This window comes from Apodemus sylvaticus, chromosome 8, assembly GCF_947179515.1.
Source record: "Apodemus sylvaticus chromosome 8, mApoSyl1.1, whole genome shotgun sequence".
Classification (NCBI taxonomy): domain Eukaryota; kingdom Metazoa; phylum Chordata; class Mammalia; order Rodentia; family Muridae; genus Apodemus; species Apodemus sylvaticus.
The window spans coordinates 2,444,227-2,468,035 of record NC_067479.1 but is presented as its reverse complement, the minus strand read 5'-3'; the positions used below and the strand labels follow the sequence as shown (position 1 = coordinate 2,468,035).

At 40.9% G+C, this 23,809-nt stretch overlaps 2 protein-coding genes and 1 non-coding gene across 7 annotated transcripts in view; 2 read left to right on the top strand and 1 right to left on the bottom strand.

Moving 5' to 3' along the window:
* Pcca (propionyl-CoA carboxylase subunit alpha) overlaps positions 1-23,809 on the top strand; it is a 774,935-nt gene that overhangs the window by 252,257 nt on the left and 498,869 nt on the right. The window lies entirely within an intron of this gene.
* Positions 1-23,809, top strand: part of Clybl (citramalyl-CoA lyase) — a 221,414-nt gene that overhangs the window by 188,746 nt on the left and 8,859 nt on the right. Inside the window, exons 3-9 of one of the 5 annotated variants that reach the window (XM_052190582.1) lie at positions 918-1,106; positions 5,533-5,634; positions 7,348-7,441; positions 8,759-8,926; positions 13,625-13,749; positions 16,439-16,572; positions 16,976-17,030. In XM_052190582.1, coding sequence (XP_052046542.1) covers positions 918-1,106; positions 5,533-5,634; positions 7,348-7,441; positions 8,759-8,926; positions 13,625-13,749; positions 16,439-16,572; positions 16,976-16,991 — 828 coding nt within the window. In that variant the 3' untranslated portion in view covers positions 16,992-17,030. Of the gene's footprint in view, positions 1-917; positions 1,107-5,532; positions 5,635-7,347; positions 7,442-8,758; positions 8,927-13,624; positions 13,750-16,438; positions 16,573-16,975; positions 17,031-23,809 lie in introns of those variants that run through there. The other 4 variants (XM_052190581.1, XM_052190580.1, XM_052190583.1 and 1 more) reach the window with 4 other exon arrangements.
* LOC127691835 (U6 spliceosomal RNA) lies at positions 17,562-17,668 on the bottom strand. The gene has a single exon (XR_007979404.1). It is a non-coding gene; the product is annotated as a U6 spliceosomal RNA (small nuclear RNA).

Sequence of the window (23,809 nt, the reverse complement as noted above, 5' to 3'; positions counted from 1 at the left end):
GAGAATTTGTTGAGGGCTGTTGGCAAGATGGGAGACTTTATTTTTGAAACTGGAATTGGCAGGAAATAATGGCCTCAAGAGCTTCCTTTCTCTCCACACCAACCCCCACCCTTTAGTGTGCTCCTCCTCGCCCACCCAGCCACAGTCTTCAGCTCAAACACAAAGGTAATACATAACATATTTGGGCTCATACAGTTTTCCTTGGGATAATTCAAATGTGACTTTCAGCTTTTCATAACTGCTGCAAAGACTGTCAAATCAAAGAAAACAGTCTATTTGTCAAGCACTCCATGGAGGGATTTCTTGGTGATGTTACTGTTTCCATCTGAATTAGTGGGAGTTTCTCACATGGTACTGAGCGTCAGGCTCCTGTGAGCGTCTTCTTAATTGAATGCCAAGACACAACTTAGTCACAAAACAAATAAAAAAAAAAAAAAGATGATTTTTTTTATTTTTTTTTAAAGTGTGATACCTGGGGAGCAGGGAAGCAAATGCTTAGCTTTCCCCTAATGTGAATATGCTGACAGGTGACATTGCCACAGCCCCGATGGCATCCAGTTTCTAAGACTTATTAAATGAAGAGATGTGGGTAAAAGACCTGGAACCATGCTTAGTCCATAGTCAATGCCCAATCAGTTAATGAGTTATTTTAACCTCTTCAATTGGAAAGTACACTAATGAGTGAATTACTCTGCCATTCAGAAGTGTGCCAATATGCACAATGGAACATCCTCCCATGGTGTTCCAGCCATCTTAACAGTGTGTAGAAATCATCCATTTCCATTGTCAGTCTGTGGGCAGAAAATGTGTTGCTCTAATCACAGTGCCTATGAGTGTCCATCAGAATTCTATAAACTGTTGGGTTTCCTTTAACAGTAAGAATACATTTAAGAGATACATTTTCTCAATATTTACAGAAAGAAGCTCGATTGAGAATAGCAAAAACTCTTGAAGACTTTGACTTGGGTACCACGGAAAAGTGTGTGAGAATCAACTCGGTGTCTAGTGGTCTGGCTGAAGCCGACCTGGAGACATTCCTACAGGCCAGAGTTCTTCCCTCTAGTCTGATGCTACCAAAGGTAGAAGGTCCTGAAGAAATCCAGTGGGTAAGTAGCTCTCTGTGCAGTGAAGGCCAGCGCAGGAATCACCCAGAGTGTAGACACACCCATTTAGAGATGCACACACAGGGCTGAGGAGAGAGCTCGTGGATAAAGAGTTGCTCGGCATGTGTCAGGTCCTGGATTCAGTTGGCACTGTGAGGAAAACGAGAGAAGAGAACGTGGCTGGTTGTAGCTCTGTTGGTAGAGTATTTGCCTAGCACATACAAGGCTCTAGTTTGATTCCCTAGCATCAAGTAAACTGGATGTGGTGGCAAATGCTTATAGTCCCAGCGTTCAGGAGATAGAGGCAGGAAGATAAGTTCAAGGTCATACTCTGTTACTTAGCCAGTTTGAGGCAGGTCTGGGCTCCTTGAGACCCTGACTCAAAAAAGAAAGGAGAGAAGAAGGGATTATGAAAAGTGAGTGGGAAAAGCCACCATTTCCAACCCCCTAGAATCCAGGTATCCTCAACATGTTTCCCAGAACAGCTCTCTTTTGGAAACATCGGTTTTGCTTTCTGGTTGGATTTGTGGTTTGGTCAGAGCAGTCTCCTCAGTTGCCCTCATACTCTCTGAGCATCCACCCTGCCACTGGGAAGCCAGGACTTCTACTTGTAAGAGTCGTGACATAGATGGCCCTGGCTGAGGCTCCTCTGAAGCCCTCATAAGCAGCATGGAGGTCTAGCTGCATATGAAGCAAATCGCCCAGGGAAGGGAGGAAAAGGTCACTTCTAAGGGCAACTGGAGGAAGAAACAGGAAGCTTTTAACTCGTGGTTTTAATTAGCTCAGATATTATTTCCTGAACAGCTCTCTGGTGCGCCCTTTTTTAAATTACTGTCAGGTGTGTTTTCATTTCATGACAGACTTTTCAGCCAATAAAAGCCTGAAATGTAAAGTGGATGGCATGTCAAATTACTTAAGAAAACTTTGAAATGGGCCCAATTATTCTATGATTGTTTTAATTGTGAGATGGGGAGGAGGTGGATAAGGACTTACTATTATTCTGCAAGTCCCTTGAATGAAATGCCATTTTATTATGCCACTTGAGGCAGAACCTTTGGGAATGACTGAACTGAATGGACGGTGGGGGGTTCAAAGCACCATCTCATATTATCTTAAAGGTTGTGGATCTCGCCAAAGCAGAATGCTAAGTAGCTATCATACCTGGTAAAACTGCTAAGTTAAAAAAAAGATTATTAATTTACTTTTATTTCATGGACATTGGTGGTTTGCCTGCATGTATTTCTGTATGAGGGTGTGGGGGTCCCCTGATGTTGTAGACAGTTGTGAGCTGCCATGTGAGTGCTGGGAATTGAACCCAGATCCTCTTAAAAGCAGCAAGTACTCCTAACCACTAAGCCATCTCTCTAGCCCCAGCTACTCACTTTTTAAATCTACCTGAATATGCAGGATCTTTATTGTGCAATATATAGGTCCCCTGCCATATAAGGCCACTCAGCATTTGAAATGTGGCCCGTGCACCGCACGTTGAAGAGTGCTTGCGGTGAGTGAGATGCACACACACCTGAGCTTAGAGACTTGATGTTCTTTCCAAGTAAAGAAAGAAAAATGGAGAGTATCTAATAAATTTTAATATTGATTCCATATTGCAGTAATAATATTTGTACTCTATTAGTTGAATATAAGTTCTGCTCTGTCTATTCCACTGTACTCTTCAAATGTAGCTACATGAAGGTTGAAAATTATCGTACATGAAAATGGTAAGGTATCTGTTGACAGCTCTGCTTTGGGATCCTCTTAAAGACCTGTCATCAAGGTCTTGAGGTTACTCAGTAAACTGGAGATCTCACCAAGATTGGCTGTCGATGCTTAGAGGTACTGTTTAGAGTGCATGCCTGTCCCGAGGGCTCCAACCGCACTCAGACTGCGCTCAGATACGTATTAAGTTGATGGGGGACTCTGAAGTCCCTCTTTCCTTGCTTGCATGCTTTATGATGCTTTAGGCCAGCATCACACTCCCCTTAGAACGGGGGTGATGTCTCCAATCCTGAGCTCCCCAATTGGGACTTCGAATCGCTCTATCAAATCCTCGGATGTGAGGGAGACGCTGAAATTGAAATAGGACGTCTAGTTAGCAGAAGTCTTTGGGGCTGTTTATTTTTCCTCTCCGTTTGTATTTATGCGAAGCGTAAAACCTCAAGCCTGACGCACAACTGAAAGATGGGCTTACTTGTTTTCTTTTGTGTGAGAATCGCCCGCTCGCCTTTTGTCGTTAGTGTGGGCTCTTGTCTGACTGGCACGGCTTATTGGGCTGTAACAAGCGTAACTCTGCCTCTTTTGTCGCGGGACAATTCTCCCACAAATCCCAACAGTGCGTATTCTTCCAACACGCTATTGGGTGTGCACTGGAATTGAAAGAATTGCTGAGCCCTGCTACTTCACCTCCTCCCCAGTCTCTTTGTAATTCTCCCCCCTTCTTTTCCTCACGCCCCCCTCCCCAGTCCCCTCCACCTCGATGAAATGAACACTTTACCAGGCCGGAAACATTTAATCGTCTCCTTTTGAAAAAATTAATTGAAACTTCTCCACTAGTTACCTTTTGTGTTAGTACTTAATGCAATTTTTAAGAAAGAAGGGGATGGGGAGGAGGGAGGGGCTAGCATATTTAATTTTTAAATGCCCCTATTGACTATAAAGCAAAAGGAATTGGAGATTTTTGTTCATTAAGAACAGGGGATATCTTGTAAAAGATTTACCTAGTTGTAAACTTTACGATTTTTGCAGTTGTAATGACCTATCCCAGAGAATAGTTCAAGTAGCCAGCCTTGTAAGTTTTCTTTTTTTCCTCCTTCCTTCCTTTCTTTTTTTCCTTCTTTTTTAATGAGAAAAGAAAATCAGTAGCTAAGTACTCAACACCCAAGCCACCAATATTTCACTACTCATTTCCAAGTTTAATTGTAACATAAATTACGTTTTATTTCTACCCACGTTTGATACCATACAGGTCGCCCCTGAGCTCTCAGCCCTCTCCCCACCCTGGCTGTTGTGGTGGGTTATTCTGTTCCCTGAAAGTTACCAAGAGGTGACGGTGACGCTGTCTAAGAGGGAGGGGCAGAGAGCAATGGGAATCATTCTTCATTACTGAAAGCTGTGATTTATTTTAGCCTAATTGTAAAGTTACTGCAAATCGCTCAAAAGCTTTTTAAAGATCCCAGTGATTAGGTATTTTTTAGGGGGGGCATGCAGGCAAGGAGGGGGCAGGTAAAAAGGGAAATAACACCTCTAATCCTGCTTCTGGTAAATAGGCTGCCAGCTTTTAAAATGAGTTTCCTTTCTATTAGTGAGAATATTATGCTAAGCCTTAAGCATTAGTTTTTTTATGTTGCCATAGCAGCCCTGTTCCTGCAGGGTTGACCTGTGATGATTACAGTACAAAGCTTATAGGGTCTTGAAACCCCCTTTGAAGATGAAAAGTCTTTGATGGTTTATATTTATGCAAATCTCTTAGATATGATTTACCCAACTGAGACTGAATGGAGAGATGATTAAAATTCCCTTTTCCTTTGATATCCATTAATGGCTGAATATTCCTTAAATTTAAATGGATATATATGTTTTCAACTTTATTTACAAAAATATCTTTATTATACCTGTGTTTCTTTCTTTCTTTTTTTTTTTAATCTTCCCACATCTTATTAGATCTAGATAGACATAATAGATTTACAATTTAGATTGTGGGGCTCCCTCCCCCTTTTTTTGAAACGGGGGTGTGGGGGATCTGCGAGAGCTTTTGTATGTTTCCAGATGATAGATTTTGGAATTTGGGCTACCCCACTGGCAGCACAGAGCTAGCTGTGAACTGGTCTCATGGAAAAAATTGGCAAGCTTTGGTCTTCAAAGAACTAAACTTCCTTTTTAAGGTCTTCCTAGGTAAGCTTAAAAAAAATATGAAGAAAACCCTTCGGAACAAAGGCTAGTGGCGCTGTAACGGGTAACTCGGATTGCACATATGTAAAAGACAGCCAACAGTTGCACATGTGTTGGTGTTGGTGTTGGGTCCGAAACAAAAAACAGAAGGGGCAGGTAGAGAGGTCTGCTTTGTTCTGAGCGCCTGGCATTTGCATCTAGTGGAGGAGAGAGGGTGATAAGTCCTGAGTAAATATGTTTTCCAGGGAAGCATTTAAACTGGGAATCTCTCCTTCCCTCTCGCTCCTAGGCCTCAAAGTATTCCTGTCGGAGGGAAACGGATTGTGGTGTTTGAGATTTCACTGTGATTTGGGGGGAACTTTGTTACCTTTAGTTTTCTTTGCTTTTTTTTCTTCCTTCCTGCCCCCTCCCATTCCTTTGTGTGGAGGCTGGAAGCTGGGGAAGGGTACTTCCTCAGGTCAGAGGCTTTTCAGCCTTGTTCTGTCTGCATTTCAGGGGCTGAGCTTCTGTTCTGTCTAATCACCTATGACATTTCTGATTTTAGTTTTCAGACAAATTTTCACTCCACTTAAAAGGCCGAAAACTTGAACAACCTATGAATTTAATCCCCTTTGTGGAGACTGCAATGGGTTTGCTCAATTTTAAGGTAAGGAAGCCATCCCCAGCATGGTCATGTGGGTTAGTGTTCTCTAGGGGTTTTTTTTGTTTGTTTGTTTTGTTTTGTTTTTATTTGAACATCAACTTATAATTCTTTTTAAAGAAAGATTTATAAACCAAGTAAGATATTCAGGCCATTTCTTATCTGTCCTGCTCCAATAACAAGGTTTTCAATATCTTGAAAGACAAAGAAGCTAGTTAAAAAAGAAAAAAGAGGTCTTCTCAGTCTCCAAACATTTGTATGTTCCTAGAGTATGCATAAAAATAAAATCACAGAATAAATATATACTTTGAGGTAGTACATGTATAGATTAAGCGTATATGGAAATTTTATTTTTCACCTTTATACACTGAGTTACCTTCCCTATCATTTGTCTTTCCATCTGCAAATACCCTGGTCTCTCTGGTACTATTATCTGTAATTCCTAGCAGATATGATTATTGTTCATAGTTCATATATACACATATAAATAATCTATAGTTTCTTGTTTCAGCTTGCCACATTTCAAACAGAAAGTGTTTTCTAACACATATTCAAAAAAGATTAGCTGATCCAATTCTCAGCCACTGTGCGGCTGCATCAAACTACCTGCCTTACTGGATTCATAGCCAGCTCGATCTGCAAGCCTTTGTATCATTTCCAAAAAGACGTGTCTCTCATATCACCTGCCTTTGGCTGTCTAGTGCTCCCTGTACCTTTTCCTGAAGTTTCTAGCCCTTGGTGGTTTTGTTTTGGTTTTGCATTTTTTTTCCACTCCAGAAAGTAGAAGGGGAAAAAATATCACTAAAAGCAGAAGTAGCTGACCTGTGATGGAGAAACACTTAGAGGAAGCTTTGGAGATCTGTAGGACTGTGCAGGAAGGGCCCAGTGCAAAATGTTTAGGGGCTGCCTTGAGCCCTGTCTTGTGACTAACTCCTTCAGACAAACAACCACAAAATCCTCAGCCAACCCTAGGACCCTCGAATATAATCAAAAGCACATCCCAGAGCTAGAATCAGATGCATGCAGTGGATTTAATTTTCAAGCACGATTTTGCCATCTTATTCAGTAACATACTTAGAAGCTCTCACAATGCCTGAGGTTAATCAACAGTATCTCCACTTCTTCCTTCATTCTTTTCCCACCCAACACAGATGTTAGGACATTACAGCGGCACGCCCCAAGACTCACAGTTGCATTTATAGCAAACGTGATCCGTCTTTACGTTCAGCTGGACATGTCAGAGTTGCTTTAGTCTCACGCCCTGACTGACTGGTACCATTTTTATTTTCTCTCTGGAGTTGTAGGTTTTGCACTGCCTGACTGTAAGCCTGAAACCACTTTACTTGATCCTAATGCAAATAATCCAATTAGTTTGATTTCAAAAATTTTTTTCCCTCCTCTCCTGTGGTTTTATGTTTGCCATTTTAAGAGTCCTCTTAAAACAAAAACAAATTCTGGAGAGACGTGAAAGCTGAAAGAGTTTACCAAAAGTTATCTAGAAAATTGGATGTCGTATAATTGGAGTATTCTAACTATATAATAAACTGTAATCGCTATATTACTGTAACCACCAGGCAGAGCAGATATGTATGAGGTGTTTTATCTGAACAATATTAAATCTTTTAGGGAAGGTCTCGATTTGTTTTAGCCAAAGTATGTTAGCATGTGAATCTTTTCTTTTGCTCCCAGCCTCTGAGACCCTGCTCTGCTCTTTTCCAGGCAGTGTGTGAAGAAACACTAAAGATTGGACCTCAAGTGGGTCTTTGCCTAGACGCAGTCGTTTTTGGAGGAGAAGATTTTCGAGCCAGCATAGGTGTCAAAGATCTGTCTCCCAACTCCCCCCTGCCCTCAGTTGTGTGTGTGTGTGTGTGTGTGTGTGTGAGAGAGAGAGAGAGAGAGAGAGAGAGAGAGAGAGAGAGAGGAGAGAGAGAGCGAGAGCTCGCACACTAGACATTTTTCTTCTCTGCCCCTTCACAAAGGGACATTTACATAATAATGTGTATTTGTTAGCCCTGATGGTGCCTTTTCTTGACAACTAACTGACCACCACTTCCTGATAATTTAGGCTCCATCTCCTGTTTCCAGAATCCTGCTTTATTACTTCTGCTCATTTATAAAATAACTAATAAAAGCCTCTACAACCTCAGGCATGTTCAAGAATGTATGGGGTCTACTCTGTTTCTACTACTACTGATGCTGGCTTAAATATGCTGTCTTACTTAAGTACAGGACCTGAGCCCCTAAGTGGAATGTTCAAGTGCCTTAACACCGTGGTTCCTATGTTAAATGTAGTAGGCTTTTTAAAGATAAATTGTAAATTTACCTTAGTATATATTTCAGAATATTTATTGTTAAATATTTACCGGCCCTGCTGATTTCCCTTGAGCTCTTAGCTGGGTGTCTCTAAAGTTGGAAACTAAAGGCCAAGGTGACAGAAACTGTTTTCAGAACCACACTCCAGTGGGCTGGGGACACTTTTCCTGAGCAATGGGTATTGTAGCCCAAGTTTAAACACTGACACATTCCCTCCCCTCAGGGTGATAAAGAAAATTCTATTTTAATAAGAGTCTTTCCAGGAGACATTCGTGTGTCCCACAGCTAAGTGTACTACAGAAGGCATTCAGGTACTTTCTCCCAAAATGAGGGTCTTCCTCATTCTCCCCCCTACCCCCGGCCCCCTGATCCAACCAAACCCCAAAGCACTGGATCAGGACATCTTTGAGGACAGATAATACAAGACTAGCATATGCCATTCCTAAGAAGTGAGCTATTCCTCCCCCCTAGCCCCCCACGCAGCTTCCTGGACACTTGTAGTATTAACTTTGGGCTGACACTCTCCAAGTGATTACACAAAGGAGGAAAATCTGTTAGGGGCCCCTGTGACCTGCTTCTATCTCCCGAATGCAGCTACAAGTGATTATATAGAAAATTGTTCCAGTCCACTAGCCATATATGCCATTTAGCACTTCTTCTCTATATACCTGCCTTCCTGTGTATTGGCATAATTACTTTTCTGGGAAACAGTTTCCAGGGAGGCATACATGTCTTTATAACCTGGTTTCTGTAGTATATGTCTGGGTTTGGTTTCCAATGTTAAAGCCCCCCTTTTCTATATGTAACTCACTTCCAGGTGCAACAAGCAACAAGGACACCCACGACATCCTCTATGCCCGGCAGAAGATTGTTGTCACGGCAAAGGCCTTTGGCCTACAAGCCATAGATCTTGTGTATATTGACTTCAGGGATGAAGACGGACTTCTCAGACAGTCAAGAGAAGCAGCCGCCATGGGCTTCACTGGTATGGTTCCTGGTGCTGTTTTAAAGAGCAGTGTGTACGTTAGCAGGCATTCCAAAAACTAAAGATGTCCATGCACCCCACACCCTGTAACATGAGGAGGCTGCACAGAGCAGAGCACCTGATGATTATCACCTGGGTTGTATGTGGGTGGTTTTCTCTCTTTTCTTTTCTTTCTTTCTTTCTTTCTTTCTTTCTTTCTTTCTTTCTTTCTTTCTTTCTTTCTTTCTTTCTTTCTTTCTTTCTCTCTCTCTCTCTCTCTTTCTCTTTCTTTCTTTCTTTCTTTCTTTCTTTCTTTCTTTCTTTCTTTCTTTCTTTCTTTCTTTCTTTCTTCCTTCCTTCCTTCCTTCCTTCCTTCCTTTCTTTCTTTCTTTCTTTCCTTCCTTCCTTCCTTCCTTCTTCCTTCCTTCCTTCCTTCCTTCCTTCCTTCCTTCTTCCTTCCTTCCTTCCTTCCTTCCTTCCTTCCTTCTTCCTTCCTTCCTTCCTTCCTTCCTTCCTTCCTTCCTTCCTTTCTTTTGGTTTTGGGTTTTGTTTTGTATTTTGTTTGATTTTTGCTTTGTTTTGTTTTTGTCTCTGCAAATTACCAAACAAAACATTTGATTGGATTTTTTTTCCTTTACACTTATTTTTTCTGTCTTTTTAAGTATAGTAAGCTGATCCCAGTCAAAGGATGAGACTATTACGGGAGGGTTTGAGAGTGAAAACCTGTCATAATTTAGATTGGTGAAATATAAGAATACGTTCCTAAAATAGCAAAAGTATCGATTAGTTCTCAATTGATATTGCCTGTGATTTTTTTACTCATGACTATTTTTTAAAAACCATTCGGCCACAGGAAGCGCCTCTCTCCTCCTGTGTCTCCCAGTCAGTAAGTGCCTGTGTACCTGCCATCACCTGTGGGTACTGGCTGGCGCTGGGGTCAGTGGGTTCCTCACAGGCCTGTATGGGGTGGAGGTAGGCAGCTGATGGTCACCAGTGCTCACCACTCCTGTCTCCATGAGTTCAAGGAAACTGAAAATCAGGTTTTTGCAATGGAATTCTGTCTTTTGAAAACCGTAATAGAATCTTATACATAAATGATCCTGTTTGGTTATATACACATGCTCATGCATTCTCTCTCTCTCTCTCTCGCTCTCTCTTTCTCTCATTCTCTCATTGATTCTTATGATGAAAGTGCTAAGATTGCTAACTATAAATATACCCAGCAAGAAGGAAGAGAAGGAAGGAATGCTGTTATCTCTTTTATAAAGTATTTTGATACTATACCTAGTCAGGTTTGAACTACATGTCTCACAAATTACCTTGAAATGAAAAATGTGTGCTGGCAGAGAATGTCTTATTCTGAAACAAAATGGAAAGACTTAAGCAATAGCATAGTTATCTTAGAGTTAAATAAACCCGATGCTGTTTTTCATATATAACAGAGCACTGACATAACCCTGAACCTCTAATTCTTAAGCTTAAAGACATATGGTCCCATGCTCAGAGATGTTTTTTAAACAATCTGAACTATTAGTACTTTCTCCTTATATTTAATAGAGACACAGAGGAAAAGGAATCCCCCAGCTAATCAGTACATGGATGGGGCATGCCTGTCCTGGCCAGTTAGGTTTTGGCCCAAATGGAAAAGTTGGGAGAAAAAGCTCTATGAAATCTATCTAATAGAGACAGATGTTGTTGGCCTACAATGTGTGGCACTGGCTGCCAGGAATCCTGGTCTCAGCCACCGGCCCTTCATGTCCTTCGATTAGTGCCCCCTCCCCTCAGCTTCCTCTGGGGTTCAAAGTTTTCTCAAGATACAGGACTGAATTGAATTGGTCCCCAATTCAATCTCAGAAGACAAGCTATTTCAAATCCGGTTTAAATGTCTAGACTGCCCAACTCAGCACGAAGAACCTCTGGACCTGGCACTATTGTTTCTGCCCAACGGGGAGTTTTAAATCACAGGAAGATGGAAGCCGGGGTGCAGGGAGGCACTGAGGGCACAGTGCCCATTGTGCCTCCAAGTGGCAGAAGCTGTAAGCTGGGGGCCACACTCCACACATACGTACTGATTTTGAGAGGCCTTTGTTTCCCCAACTATTTTTCTGCACACTTGAAAAAAAGGTGATCAAAGGATATGAGGCTGTGTATGTTTTAACTCGTGCTCTCTTGAGTATTTTATGTCTTTCATGATCCTAAGGTACTCATTTTTGGAATTTATTTGTGATACCTTAAGCCTTGCATGAGAGAGGGAAAGAAGCAGCATAAGATGGGGCAGGATGGGGCTGAGGGGAGAAGGCAGAGTATCGTTCATCACCAACTGTACGATACTTATCTGAAGCCTGTGGTCAAAGGGCTTAAAACCAGCACAAGTGTCCTGTTATTCCTAACTCAAAACTGGGCCAGGGGAAGTGGTGGCCAGTACTTCAGCATGAAAACTTAAATGTGCACATACACATAAAACTTTATGAGATTATAATAAAATTATATAATTTCTCCCTTCTTTTTCCTCCCTCCAGAAAATCTAGCATCACACCAAGCAGGAGGCTGCAGTTTGCTTTTTGCCATCTTTGTTGAATGGGCCCCCACTTGCATTGATTGGTTTAACATCAATCCCAATGGCTATATACATTAATTTTAGGGTTTTTTAAATAATAAAAAGAGACCAAAACTAAAATCCAGGAGAAAGCTTTTCCCACTGCCTTAGCTGTTGCAGTTACTAGGGCACTACAGGCTTCGAGGTGAGATTATAAATATGAAGCAATATAGGTTTTCCAATGTTTTTGCAGTCTTTTGTACAAGACAAAAATGATACCATCATACAGTTGCCTAAAAAACTTGACAGGTATTGATTTAAAGCAAGATATATCAAGCGGTCCTGTAAAAAGGATCTCACGGTCATAAATTTTAATGCCATCCAATTTTGCACCCTCTTGGTAACTTGTCAATAAGGAACTCTTGTGGATAAAATATTTGCTTGTGTCCCACATGGCATTAAAGCCCATTATACCGTCACTGGAATGTACACAGATTGACAAAAGAATCCTTGTCATAAAAGTGTATATAGATTTCAAAACCGCAACACGTAGCAGTGGCCTCATACTCAAACGTGGGTGCTTCCGAGCAGTTGGGAGGTTTCGCAAGAACCCAGCTAACTAGTTACATTTGCTCCTCACATTACAGAGCCTGTCTCAAGAACTTCCCGTGAAATCTGCCTTTTTGCACAGCAATGTAAATTATGTACATAAATTATGAAATCCAGGGCTGACAATTTAGCAAATAACTACTGGGCACTAGCAGGCTTTTAAAATAATATTATTGCAACTATTAAAATAATTAAATGTGGAATCAATACCTACTATTTGAAAGGAGTTCACATTTGTAGCTCCCATTGGCTCTAAAACTTAGTATTCGAATAGTTTGAAGTGCCTTTATGGATATAAATTCGTAACATTTTTCTGCTACGCTGGCGGGCAAGGATGAAATGACAACAGAATTCTTAATTATGCTGAGGTTTAAAGAGAATATTGTCTATTTACCTAAAAACACTAGAAAAAGAAAATCCCTGTTTTATTATTTTTACACACATTGTTCCTTTTATCTGTTCAACTAAATAAGTGTAGTAACAGAAACTGGTAGTTTATAAGAACATGTGTGCTGTGACATATAGTGTCAAACACTGAAGCAACCGTTTAAAAGGCAGAGCAAATTGATGAGACAACAAATATAGTTAGCAGCCATTAACTGTACATCAGTTTTAAAGAGTCAATTTACGTTTATAACTGTATCATGTAATGTAATTTAATCTCATTTTTGTGACATTAAGTTATATTGCATTTTATTAATGGCCTGATTAGATACCACATTTCCCTGATTGTTAAATTATTGTTGTTGTTATTATTATTATTATTATTAATAGTGTTATAGCTACATAAAATCCTTTGAGGCTTGTATATGGATGGTGCTTTTATTTAAAACCCTTAAACTTCAAAAGGAATCAAAGATTTTGAAGATATTTCTACATAGATACCATTTATTACCATTTGAAGACAAAACAACTCTCATACTCTAAGGAGAAAGGGAAGTTCCGAATATATTTTGGAAGAGATAAATTTTCTGTAATCTTTCTATTTAAGAAATGTAAAATAGAGTAATCTAGATGCCACAGTATTCAAATCTGCCTTTTAGTTTAGACGTGTTTTCTTTGAATTTGGCATGCTTAAAACTAACGGACTCAAAGGAAAATGAAATACATCATTGCAAGGCAGTATTTGATATTGATATGGTCATAACATCTGCTGCGAACTGAACGACATAAAGCCCCCCCCCAAAAAAAAAACCAAGCACTAGACAGCTTAGACAATTTGAGAGAATTCTCATTTAATTTCACTCTACCCTTAACTCAAAATAATGGATAACTTGCAGACATTTTCCAGTTAAAAATCCAAGCAAAGTAGTTATTTTACAAGCCGCCTCACGCAGCCACCTGTAACTAGAACTTCCAGCTTTTCTACGCCTAAGGGGCAACGTTTACACAAGTCTAGAGTGCAGTAACTCCCATACTTGTGTTTGCTCTTGTGTGGTTTTCTGGAAAAGTGTGTCTGACTTTTTACCGTTCAGTTCCTCAGCACCCAGACTATGAAGCCTCTAGGGATGTTGTCCCCAGCTGGGCACATCTGGTCTGTCCCCTGTCCTCCAGTGTGGTCGCTCCCCTTGCAGGTAAACAGGTGATCCACCCTAACCAGATTGCTGTGGTACAGGAACAGTTTACTCCAACCCCAGAAAAAATTCAGTGGGCTGAAGAGCTGATTGCCGCCTTCAAAGAACACCAGCAGCTGGGAAAGGTAAACGTTGTGTTGATACCTAGAGTGTGTGGCGCAGGAGTTTAAAATATGGACAAGGATAGCTTAAGGGAAAGTCATTGTATCTGGCAGGAGAGACAGGAAATGTGGAATTGAAATAAAATTTATCAATGAGAAAATCGAGGAAGGTAGACAACTATCCCTTTCCCTGAATATCTCATTAATTGTTTCCCCCATCTCATCTTATTTATTTTTTCATAAGCTGTATTGGCAGTCTCAGAAAAAAGTAAAAGCCTTTTTAGGCTCCGCCGTGTCGTCTTCGATGCGGCGCTTGTACGAGAATGATTTCAGATCAAAGTAGGAGCGAGTTGTAACGAAATAATCACAGTTTGACCACACGGTTCTTGTGGAGAGAAGAAATAAATTTCAAGTTATTTTAGTTGGGGGGTGGGAAGGGCGTCGCGTAAAAGAGAAAGTACTAGCGTCTCCCTGGGTTCAGCCATTTCGGAGTAGGAGGTTGTAGATGGATCTGTACTGGTTTCTGGACCTGAGATTTGGAAAGAATGGGAGGCAAATTAACACTGGGTACGGTTGTTCTAATTTAGTGCTTCATTGAGCCTGGCGTTTCCCGCTCTGTGGGTTTCTGCTATGTAAATATTGCAGTGGTAATGCACAATCTGTCTCCACTTTGTGCCAGTAACACTTAAATTAGGTGTCGCCTGAAGGAAGATTTTATGCTAGTTGCAGCATTGTTAGTTAATTATCTTAAAGGTTATTTGCAATAATACCGTTTGCCTCTTTTTTCAGAGGAATGGGGGGAAGTTGCTTTTATAAATCTATCCTGGAGATAATCTCACTTCAGCCCGTGTGACTTCTATAAGGCACGGGGTTGTCACACTCTCCGCTCAGAATTACTTAGGAGAGGAAGAATGCTAAAAGATTAGTAAGGTCCTAAGTGTTAAACATTCACCCTTGTGAAAGTAAATAAATAAATAAAAAATGCACCAGAGAAGAAGCAAAATCTAGTTTTCAGTGGTGGGCCTGTGACACCCGTGTGAGACGTGTCCTTTACATGATCCCTGGCAACAAGGACACCCGAAAACCCCCAAACTTGTACAAATGGGTAACGATATTAAGTAGGTCATTCCCTGTGGATGTCTGCCTTCAGCCCTGACCAGGCATACCCACCTCCCTCTCCCTCTCTACCCTACCCCCACACTCAGGAACTAACATTTGAATAGACACACACCTAATATCCAAAGAATATTCCTATCTACATAGGAAAGATCCTATTTGGGCAATATACCAAATTTATGAAAAATAGTTTCCTTTTTCTTTTCATATCACTGGTGGCCATCAAAAAATTATTCATGTCACAGAAAAATAATTTTAGTTGAAATTGTGTTTCACATTTGTTTCTGTATTTCAATCCCAAATGAGGATTGCCAGTAAATGGACCTATTTACCTAGAAAAAAAAGTTGTGCTCTCTTTAATCAACACATTTGAACAGCTCCATCATCTCTTCTCACACACCTGTATGTATGCAGAAACACACACACATATACACACACATGCACACACACATGCACACACACATGTACACACACATGCACACACACATGCACACAGACATGCACACATACGCACAAACTCTATGTATCCTTTCCCTCTATTCTGCCTTATTCCACCTGACACTGTGCAAGCAATAAACACGTATTGAGAGAGAATAAACTGAGGCAGCATGTGCTATCTTGAGATGGCAGACAGATCTAATGTGGATGGTTCTGCTTCCATGAACCAGGCACACTGCTTCACACTGAAACATACCGAAGGCAGATACCTGGCCTTGTAAGCAGATAGAAAAGGTTACCCCCAATGTCACCAGCTCCCAAACAAAAGTCAGACCAGAAACACTCCCTTACTATCTCTTAAGTTCCTGAATAAAGACTATAATCCCCCCACACTCACACTTTTTCCATTATAGCTCAAAAATATTATTCCTAGGGAAAATTGCCTAGGCCTTTGATAATGGCAATGTAAATGTTAAGTCTGGGCTTTTTTCCCCTTTTCATTCTTCAAATAAGAAGTGCCCCTCTTGTTGGGGTATAATTGGGGCATATGCTTTCACAACAGTGTGGCAGGCCAGCTTTTCTTAACACAGAAGACGGTATTACCTATTAGGTCATTTCTCCCATGTCCACTTTGTGGAGGTTTGATTCCAACAGCAAATGGCTCTGGTGCTTTTTGTCCAGCGAGACTTGAATGACTCAAGTAACGGAGCCTCAGGTGGGGACATATGGTTATTTTATCCAGTTAGCATGATTCTTTCACTGTGCCTATAAACTGGCTGGCCTCAAACATTGGGACTGCAGGTAGGTGCCTTGGGTTCTGAGGGGCTCGTGCAGTTTAAATAGTGTGTGGGTTATTTTGGCAGAGATCTCCTATAAATAAGCTCTCGGTGGTAGGAAGTATCACCTCCAACAAGCATTTCATCTGTCTTAGTTCAGATGAGTACCATTTATGAAAAATACGAACTCCTGATAATTTTGTACAAAGCACAGATGACTCCCAAGGATGGAAAATGGATGGCTTGCATCCTGGTGAGGTGCTCATGAGTTTCCCTGAGGCCCTATCCCTCTCCTCTGATGAAAATTTCATTTAATTAATTCCTTTAAGTAGAAACAGTCCTAGACGGCACTATGATGCAGCCTTGCTTTTCTCCCACCCCAGTCTCCAATTACACCGAAGCGTGGCCGGAGCTGGCAGTTAACGCTGGGTCGTTTATGTTTTCTGATAATGGCAGTAGTGAGAACTCTACCTTCTCTCCCCATCTCTCTAAACGACAAGGCTTGTATCACAAGCAGGTGAGTCGTTGAGTTTCAGACTTTGATTCTTGTTACTTTTTCTTAGTAGTTCCATGGAAATTAAGTCTGATGTGCTTAGTATGAGAACACGTGAAAAACAATTTACCCTAGAAAAACAATGATATCAGCTCACCTCTTCTGTGACCATTTGACAGGTAATGGTACTCAAAGGATAGGCTGAGATGAACCAGTTTTACCTGGCACAGCCGTCCCTATTAATAAGAATGGAAGCAGATGGCTAAAATTTGGAACATTAGCTTGGTTTCTCTTATTAAAATCTGTTACTAAAAGGTTATTCGGCATAACATCTATTCTTGTTTTAATTCCCAGGAATTATAAAGTAAAGTATTTATAATTTAACTGACATTATTAACCAGACAGATTCTTTCTTCCTTCCTTCCAGAAAAACTGTATTCTGAGATTCAACCTGCAAATCATTAGTTCTTCTACTGCACTTGGTAAAATATGTTCATTGGGATAAATAATTTCCATGAGATTTGCTTTAAAAGTATAAAGGATTTTCTTTAAAATTTTCTAGTTATCATTTATATATCATTCTTCTCATCATGGAGACTTTATAATATCTGAAATTCTCCATTCAGAATTGGATTTAGTATTTGCCTAATGAAGAAACATGGCTTTCTTGTTTCCCTTCTTTTTTTTTTTTTTTTTTTTTTTGTAATTCACTAAGAATTTTACATAATGTAGAAACTGGATAATTACAGTGGGAACTTCTTAAGTCATTAGTTACTGTTGGGATCAACAGAAACTGTAATTACACAGAATTTAGTACCTGTAAAATACGTATTAATACAATATGTAAAAGCAGACTTGACCCTGTGTATTTTTTCACCTCTGAATTATGACGGTGCTGCCAAGGCTTTCCACTCATTCACTGCTTGTTAGACAAACATGACAGCTTGAGAAACAGCTCGTAGCTTTCTAAAAATGATCACTCGTCAAAGAAAATCTTTTTTTCCCATTCATGTAAAAACACAGAATTCTTGGTGAACTTGCATGTCATCTTTGCAGAAGGGCAAAGCTAATCTTCTCAGTGTCTTTCCAATTTTCGTCTATGTGATGCTGAAGGGAGCACAGTCAAAGGGAACTTAACATAGAGGCACCACTTCTTTCTGGCATGAAGAGGTGAGCTGATATCATTGTTTTTCTAGGGTAAATTGTTTCTCACGTGTTCTCATACTAAGCACATCAGACTTAATTTCCACGGAACTACTACGAGAAATGAACAGGAATCAAAGTCTGAGGAATAGCAGATATATGCATCGTGTTTGTGACAAGTTTTCTGCGGTATCTGGCCACAAACCTGAGTTTGATTCCATTTTCCAGGCAATCTCTTTTTAATCCCATCGCTGCTTTGAGTGCGTCATGTAGGTTTGGAAGGATTTTGATTGAACATTTTTAGCAGTTTTCATTCATTACAGTTTCACAAGCTGACTAAACATGGAGGGAGGGGGGAGTGTTCATTCAAGATCTAGGTCCCATTAACAGTTGGGACAGTTATAAAGGTCAAGACAAGGTCAGAAGTGACGTTACTGCAGAAAGCATCACGTAACTGGAACATTCCTGTTTCACTCATGAAGGAGCAATAGAGTGGATTAATGAGCTGACATTAATAAACACTTCCTATGCGGGGAATATCAATTGCAAGCAATCTCTTATTAACGCATAAAGGAGTTGGTTCCTTTTCCCCTCGTACTGCCAGCTGTACTAAATCGCCCCTTCCAAACACGGAGGTAAGCGGTTTTCATAGGTGTGGTGGCAGCTCCGTACCTTTTCCTTTATGCTTCCAAGTGCTTGGAGGAGCTTTACAAAAACAACAACAACAACAAAAACACTGTTGGATCCAGATGGCTCTCTCTTGAAGGGGAGAGAACTCTGGAGAAATCTCCCCGGCCAAAAATATTGTTCCCACTTGCTCAAGCGCCAGAAAGCCCACTGCCGCCCTTTCACACAGATCAAACAAGCCATCTAAAGACTTGGTTGTTGTCTTTGTCAACCGGAAGAGTTGAACCACTAAGGGATGACAGTGTGTCCCCATCTGCGCCCAGCCACCCATCCCGCCACCCACACTGCCTTCCTCATCTATTTCTGAACAGCAACAGTACACCAGTGCTTGGTGAATCTGGGTAAAAGTGAAAGACTGGGCAGAGATCTACTTCTGAGATTCCTGGTAATTGCCTTTTCCCTTTGTGTCCCTGATCATTTAGAGTTTTCAGAGCCGTTGTGTGCTATACTGGCTCCAAAAAGTTCAGTCCTTAGGAAATACGAGGGCGCCAATGAAGACTTCATGACAGATCTGATATATACCAAATTACAATTAAAAAAAGGAAAAAGAAAAGAAAAACACATTTAAAGCATGGTAGTGAATTTCCTCTACTGCTAATAACTAAATCCATTGTTTTTAGAGGCAAATGGCCTGTCTAGTGTTAAGGGAGAAGAGGATTTTTATTTAGTTTGTTTTTGTTTTTATTTTAATTTTTCTATAGGTTATAGGTTTGGTAACTTTTTAAATAATTGGTTTCATCTTTACTATGGTGCTTTAAAATCTATTCTTAAAGGTGATATAACAAAACTGCTTTACTTTGTATTCACATTTCCCCCTCACATATAAAAAAAAATTTTTTTAAAAAAACATTATTCTTGTTGCTGGATAAATCCCCAAAATCTTATAGTCAGGGTTTGGAAATTGCTCACATGCAAGGTAGTTATGAAGCTGTGACTGCCGTTCTTAAAAAAAATAGTGCAAATGCGGTTTCTTCTGGATAACAGTAAATACACAAATGACAGAGTGCATATGATTTTTTTAACTTTGTGTTTGTGGGTGTGATGTGTGTCTGTGTGTGGGTATTGTGTTGGTGTGCACGCTGGTGTGTGCACACGTAAAATGAGGGATCAGTATCAGCCGTCTTTTTCCTCTCTCATTGTCTGCCTTAGTTCTTGAGAGGTGTTCTCTCGCTGAGCCTGGAGCTTGCCATTTCGCTAGACCAGCTGACCAGCAGATCCCAGGCCCTCCCAGCTTCATCTTCCTAGCACTGGGGATGCAGACATGTACCACACCTGGCTTTTACATACATGTGAGGGATCCGAATTCAGTTCTTCATGCTTGCATAGAAAGACTTGGCCCACTGAGCGATCTCCTCAGCCCCCAAATAAAATCTAAAAGTATTTCCATTATAATCAAATGCAACAAGGGGTAGTTCAGGTGTATACACAGAGACACATGTCTGATCTTGAACAAAACAGAACAAGACGAGAAGGAACAGGCCCTGGGTACTCACTCCACCTTCCCTGCCATCAAATCCCACATGGTTCAGCCCTTCATTCCTAGTCCTGTCCTGACCTTGTCCATCCACCGTGCCCCAGAAGTTGGCTAGACATTGGGGTGATATGGCATTTATGTTGGGCTTTCCATCAGCAACTGTGGCTTATGTTTGACTTGGAATACTGTTCGCTTGATTAGTTGGTTCCTCAGTAAGTACCCAGGATGACTTCTGGTCCCTGCTTCCACCTCCAGTCCTAGTTTTATGGGGTACTAAGGACTCAGCTCAGGTTTCCTGTTTGCTAGGCAAGCCTTCTAACACATGAGCTATCTCTCCAGCCCATCATGAAGTATTCTAAACTAAGTAAAAATATTTACGCCTTTAGCCACGTATGCTGAGGGCTTACTGTGAGAGACTATGTACTCTGTCCCTGCACCAGAAAAACAAGAGGGAAGGAGAACCAGATAGAAACGGAATAGCCACTATGTAGTTACTGAAACGCTAATAAATTATACACTGACGATGGGTGAATTTTCTGCACAAGTCATTTAGTAAAGCCACTCTGAGGGAAGGAAAAAAAAAACAAAACTAAGGAACTATAACCAGAAGATTGAATTCCCCAGCAAATTTAGAAACTCTTTAGATTTCAATACTCACAGAAATCCTTAGTAAATAGCTTTTTGTGTTGCCTGATTTTCCTTATCCGAGGTATTTGGAACAAAGGCTTCTCTCCTGCTGGGTCATTCTCCAGAATATTTTCAAGGTAACTCTTGTTACCTGCCTATCTTATCAGAAGCTCTGAGGACAGCTTTTTAAACAGAAAGGCCAGAGGGTCTCCCTTACACTTTGTAAGGATGACTCTGGTCCACTGAGTCCTCCACCTGCACAGACTGTTCACAGGTCAAGGGGACCTCAGAGGTTCACCTAGGCTCTCCTGTTCACTTGCGCCAACCTTTCCAGCCTGGCACCCTCCAAAGCTGTGTTCCAGGATGGCTACGCTCTCAATTTCCTGTGTTAATCTTACTGAGAATGGCATATGCATTTCTCTCATTTCCTGCATAGAGTGAGAGCCAAGTAATTTTATGCTTTCTCTTTACAAATCTAAGTGCGAGCCAGCACTGCCCCTTCATCCTCATCCTTTGTCTCTTCCCTTTTCACATTCTGAGAATTCACCATTTTTATAGGCTCTTCTGGCCATTTGCCATTTTTCTGATTCTGAATATTTAATGAACATTTTCTCTGCCTTTCTAAATTATCAAAAAACCTATTTGTCTTTGTCAGATATCTACATTCCTTGTTTGTTTTTTTTTTAAGATTTATTTATTTATTATATGTAAGTACACTGTAACTGTCTTCTCCTCCCCAGAGGAGGCCATCAGATCTCATGGTGGTTGTTAGCCACCATGTGGTTGCTGGGATTTGAACTCAGGACCTTTCGGAAGATCAGTAGGTGCTAAGCCATCTCTCCAGCCCGATTCTAGCATTCCTGAATCTAGTTTCTCTTCACCCTTCCTTTCTTTAAGATTTATTTATTTTCCATGTATGGGCATTTTTATCTGCATTATGTCTGCATTCCAGAAGAAAGGACAGTTATATAGACAGTTGTGAGCTTCCCTGTGGGTGCTGGGAGTTGAACCCAGGACCTCTGGAAAAGCAGCCAGTACTCTTAACCATTGAGCCATCTCTCCAGCCCTTGAATCTAGTTTCTTAAAGAGATAATTGTGTTTACAACCTTTGGGGGTTTAGAGGGGACGGGGAGTTTATTATGTATGTACTTCAACTCCTATTATCAATGCTAATGCCTCCCAAACCGTTAAAGCTGATCTGAAACCTAACCCAGTTAGGCTTGGGTTCTCCATTGCCATGTTCTATGCCAGGGAGACAGACAGCTCAGAGGGTAAAGGTTCTTGCCCCGAAACTTGACAGGCTGAGTTCAGTTCCCCACAACACACACAGTAGGAGAGAACTGACCTTTGAAACTCGTACACTACCTCCTCGTGTGCACTGTGATAGTCTCATGATCTGTACCCGCAAATAAATTGTAAAATGTTTTTGTAAAAGTATCTTTGACTAACAATATCAGTAGCAACATGACTAGCTATGGGGTAGCCATAATCATGGTAACTGTGACCCTGATGATACAACAGCAATGGAGCAGGGATGCTTGTATTTTGGTGGTGGTAGACCTGTCACTGCAGAGGTGATTCAGAAGCAGTGAGCGGTGATACCACTAACTGTTTTCATTGACTGAGAGCCTGTAGGGCCATCGTATGCTTTCTTTAATCTTTACCTTATGGGGCAAGTTTTATCGTCTTAGAGAGGAGGAATGGAGTCTGGAAAAGTCCCTGCACTTGTGGAGGACAACCCATAGGACCCGTCCTGATTGATTGCTGCGACCCTTTAATACAGTTCCTCCTGTCGTGGGGACCCCCAACCATATAATTATTCCATTGCTACTTCATAACTGTAATTGTGCTGCTGTCATGAATCATGATGTAAATATATGATATGCAGGATACAAGCTGTATGACCCACCAAAGGGGTCTCGGCCCACAGATTGAGAACTCCTGCCCTAGAGGGACTCTGGCACACATGGTTCCCAGCACCCTCTCAGGACAGGCCTGACTAGAGTGGAATAGTGACCACACAGAAGCCTGTGCTCTGTTCCACACCAATGGCTCTGTGCTATGGGTTCTAAAGGCCACACTTAAGAAGGTATAGGGAAGGAATGGAAGGCTCGGAGGATCTTCTCCAGGCTTTAACTTAAAGAAATCGTGGGAACAGGACTCTCACAGTCTCCCTGAGCTGGCTTTGAGGCAGGAGCTTAGGACCTTCCCAGGGTGCTCAGCAGTATGCCCACCCCGGTTCCCTTCCATTTCCAGTCAGGTGCTCAGGCCACCCTCTCAGATCTGTTGCATGGCTTACGATCATATAATGGCTTGCCTGCCAAAGGCAGGGTAGAATGTGTTTTGTGGTCCATGTGGGTCCCTTGAGATATATTAGTGTCTGAAAATTATTTGGCAATAGAAGTAAATGACTACTGGATTAAAATTTAAAATATTGTTAAATATCCATCAAATTATCACTACAAATGGAAATGTTAAAACAAAAACCATAAAACAGGATATGATCTCTTACTTCCCATGCCTCCAGTAAATGCCATTTTACTATTTTCTTTTCCTTTTTTTTTCTCTGTATTTTGAAACAGGGTTTTTCTCTGTGTAGTCATGGCTGTCCTGGAACTTTCTCCTCTCTGTAGGCCACAGCTGACCTCAACCTCACAGAAATCTTCATGCCTCTGCCTCCCCAGTACTGGGATTTAAGGTGCACATCACCATCCCATCACCTGGCTACATGATGGTTTTTTTTTTTTTAATTTATTATATATAAGTACACTGTAGCTGTCTTTAGACACACCAGAAGAGGGCATCAGATCTCATTATAGATGGTTGTGAGCCACCACGTGGTTGCTGGGATTTGAACTCAGGACCTCTGGAAGAGCAGTCAGTGCTCTTAACCGCTGAGCCATCTCTCCAGCCCCTACATGATGATTTTTAAAATGTATATCACAAAACAAAAGGGTACTTAAGAATCAAGTGTCCCCTTCTTGTATTCCTTTTAGCAAACTGTCGTGGTTCTTTTAAAGACTTACGATGTCGTTTGGGTATTGTACTGTTATATTTTGGTGTTTCTGCTACAGTATTATTACATGTTGGTGTTTCTGCTACAGTACTTCAGGATTGTGAGTGAAAAGCTCAAATCCCAGCATGGCACAGTTGAGACTTTCCCAATTTTGCTGTTGAATTTTTGACATAGCTTCTACCTGGCGTTTATTTTTATAATATCTCTGAAATAACAATACAGATAAACTAGTCTTTAAAATTAAAAATATAAATACATAGTATGTAAAATAAATGTACATTAAATGTTCAATTTTTTTCTGATGACCTTGGGTA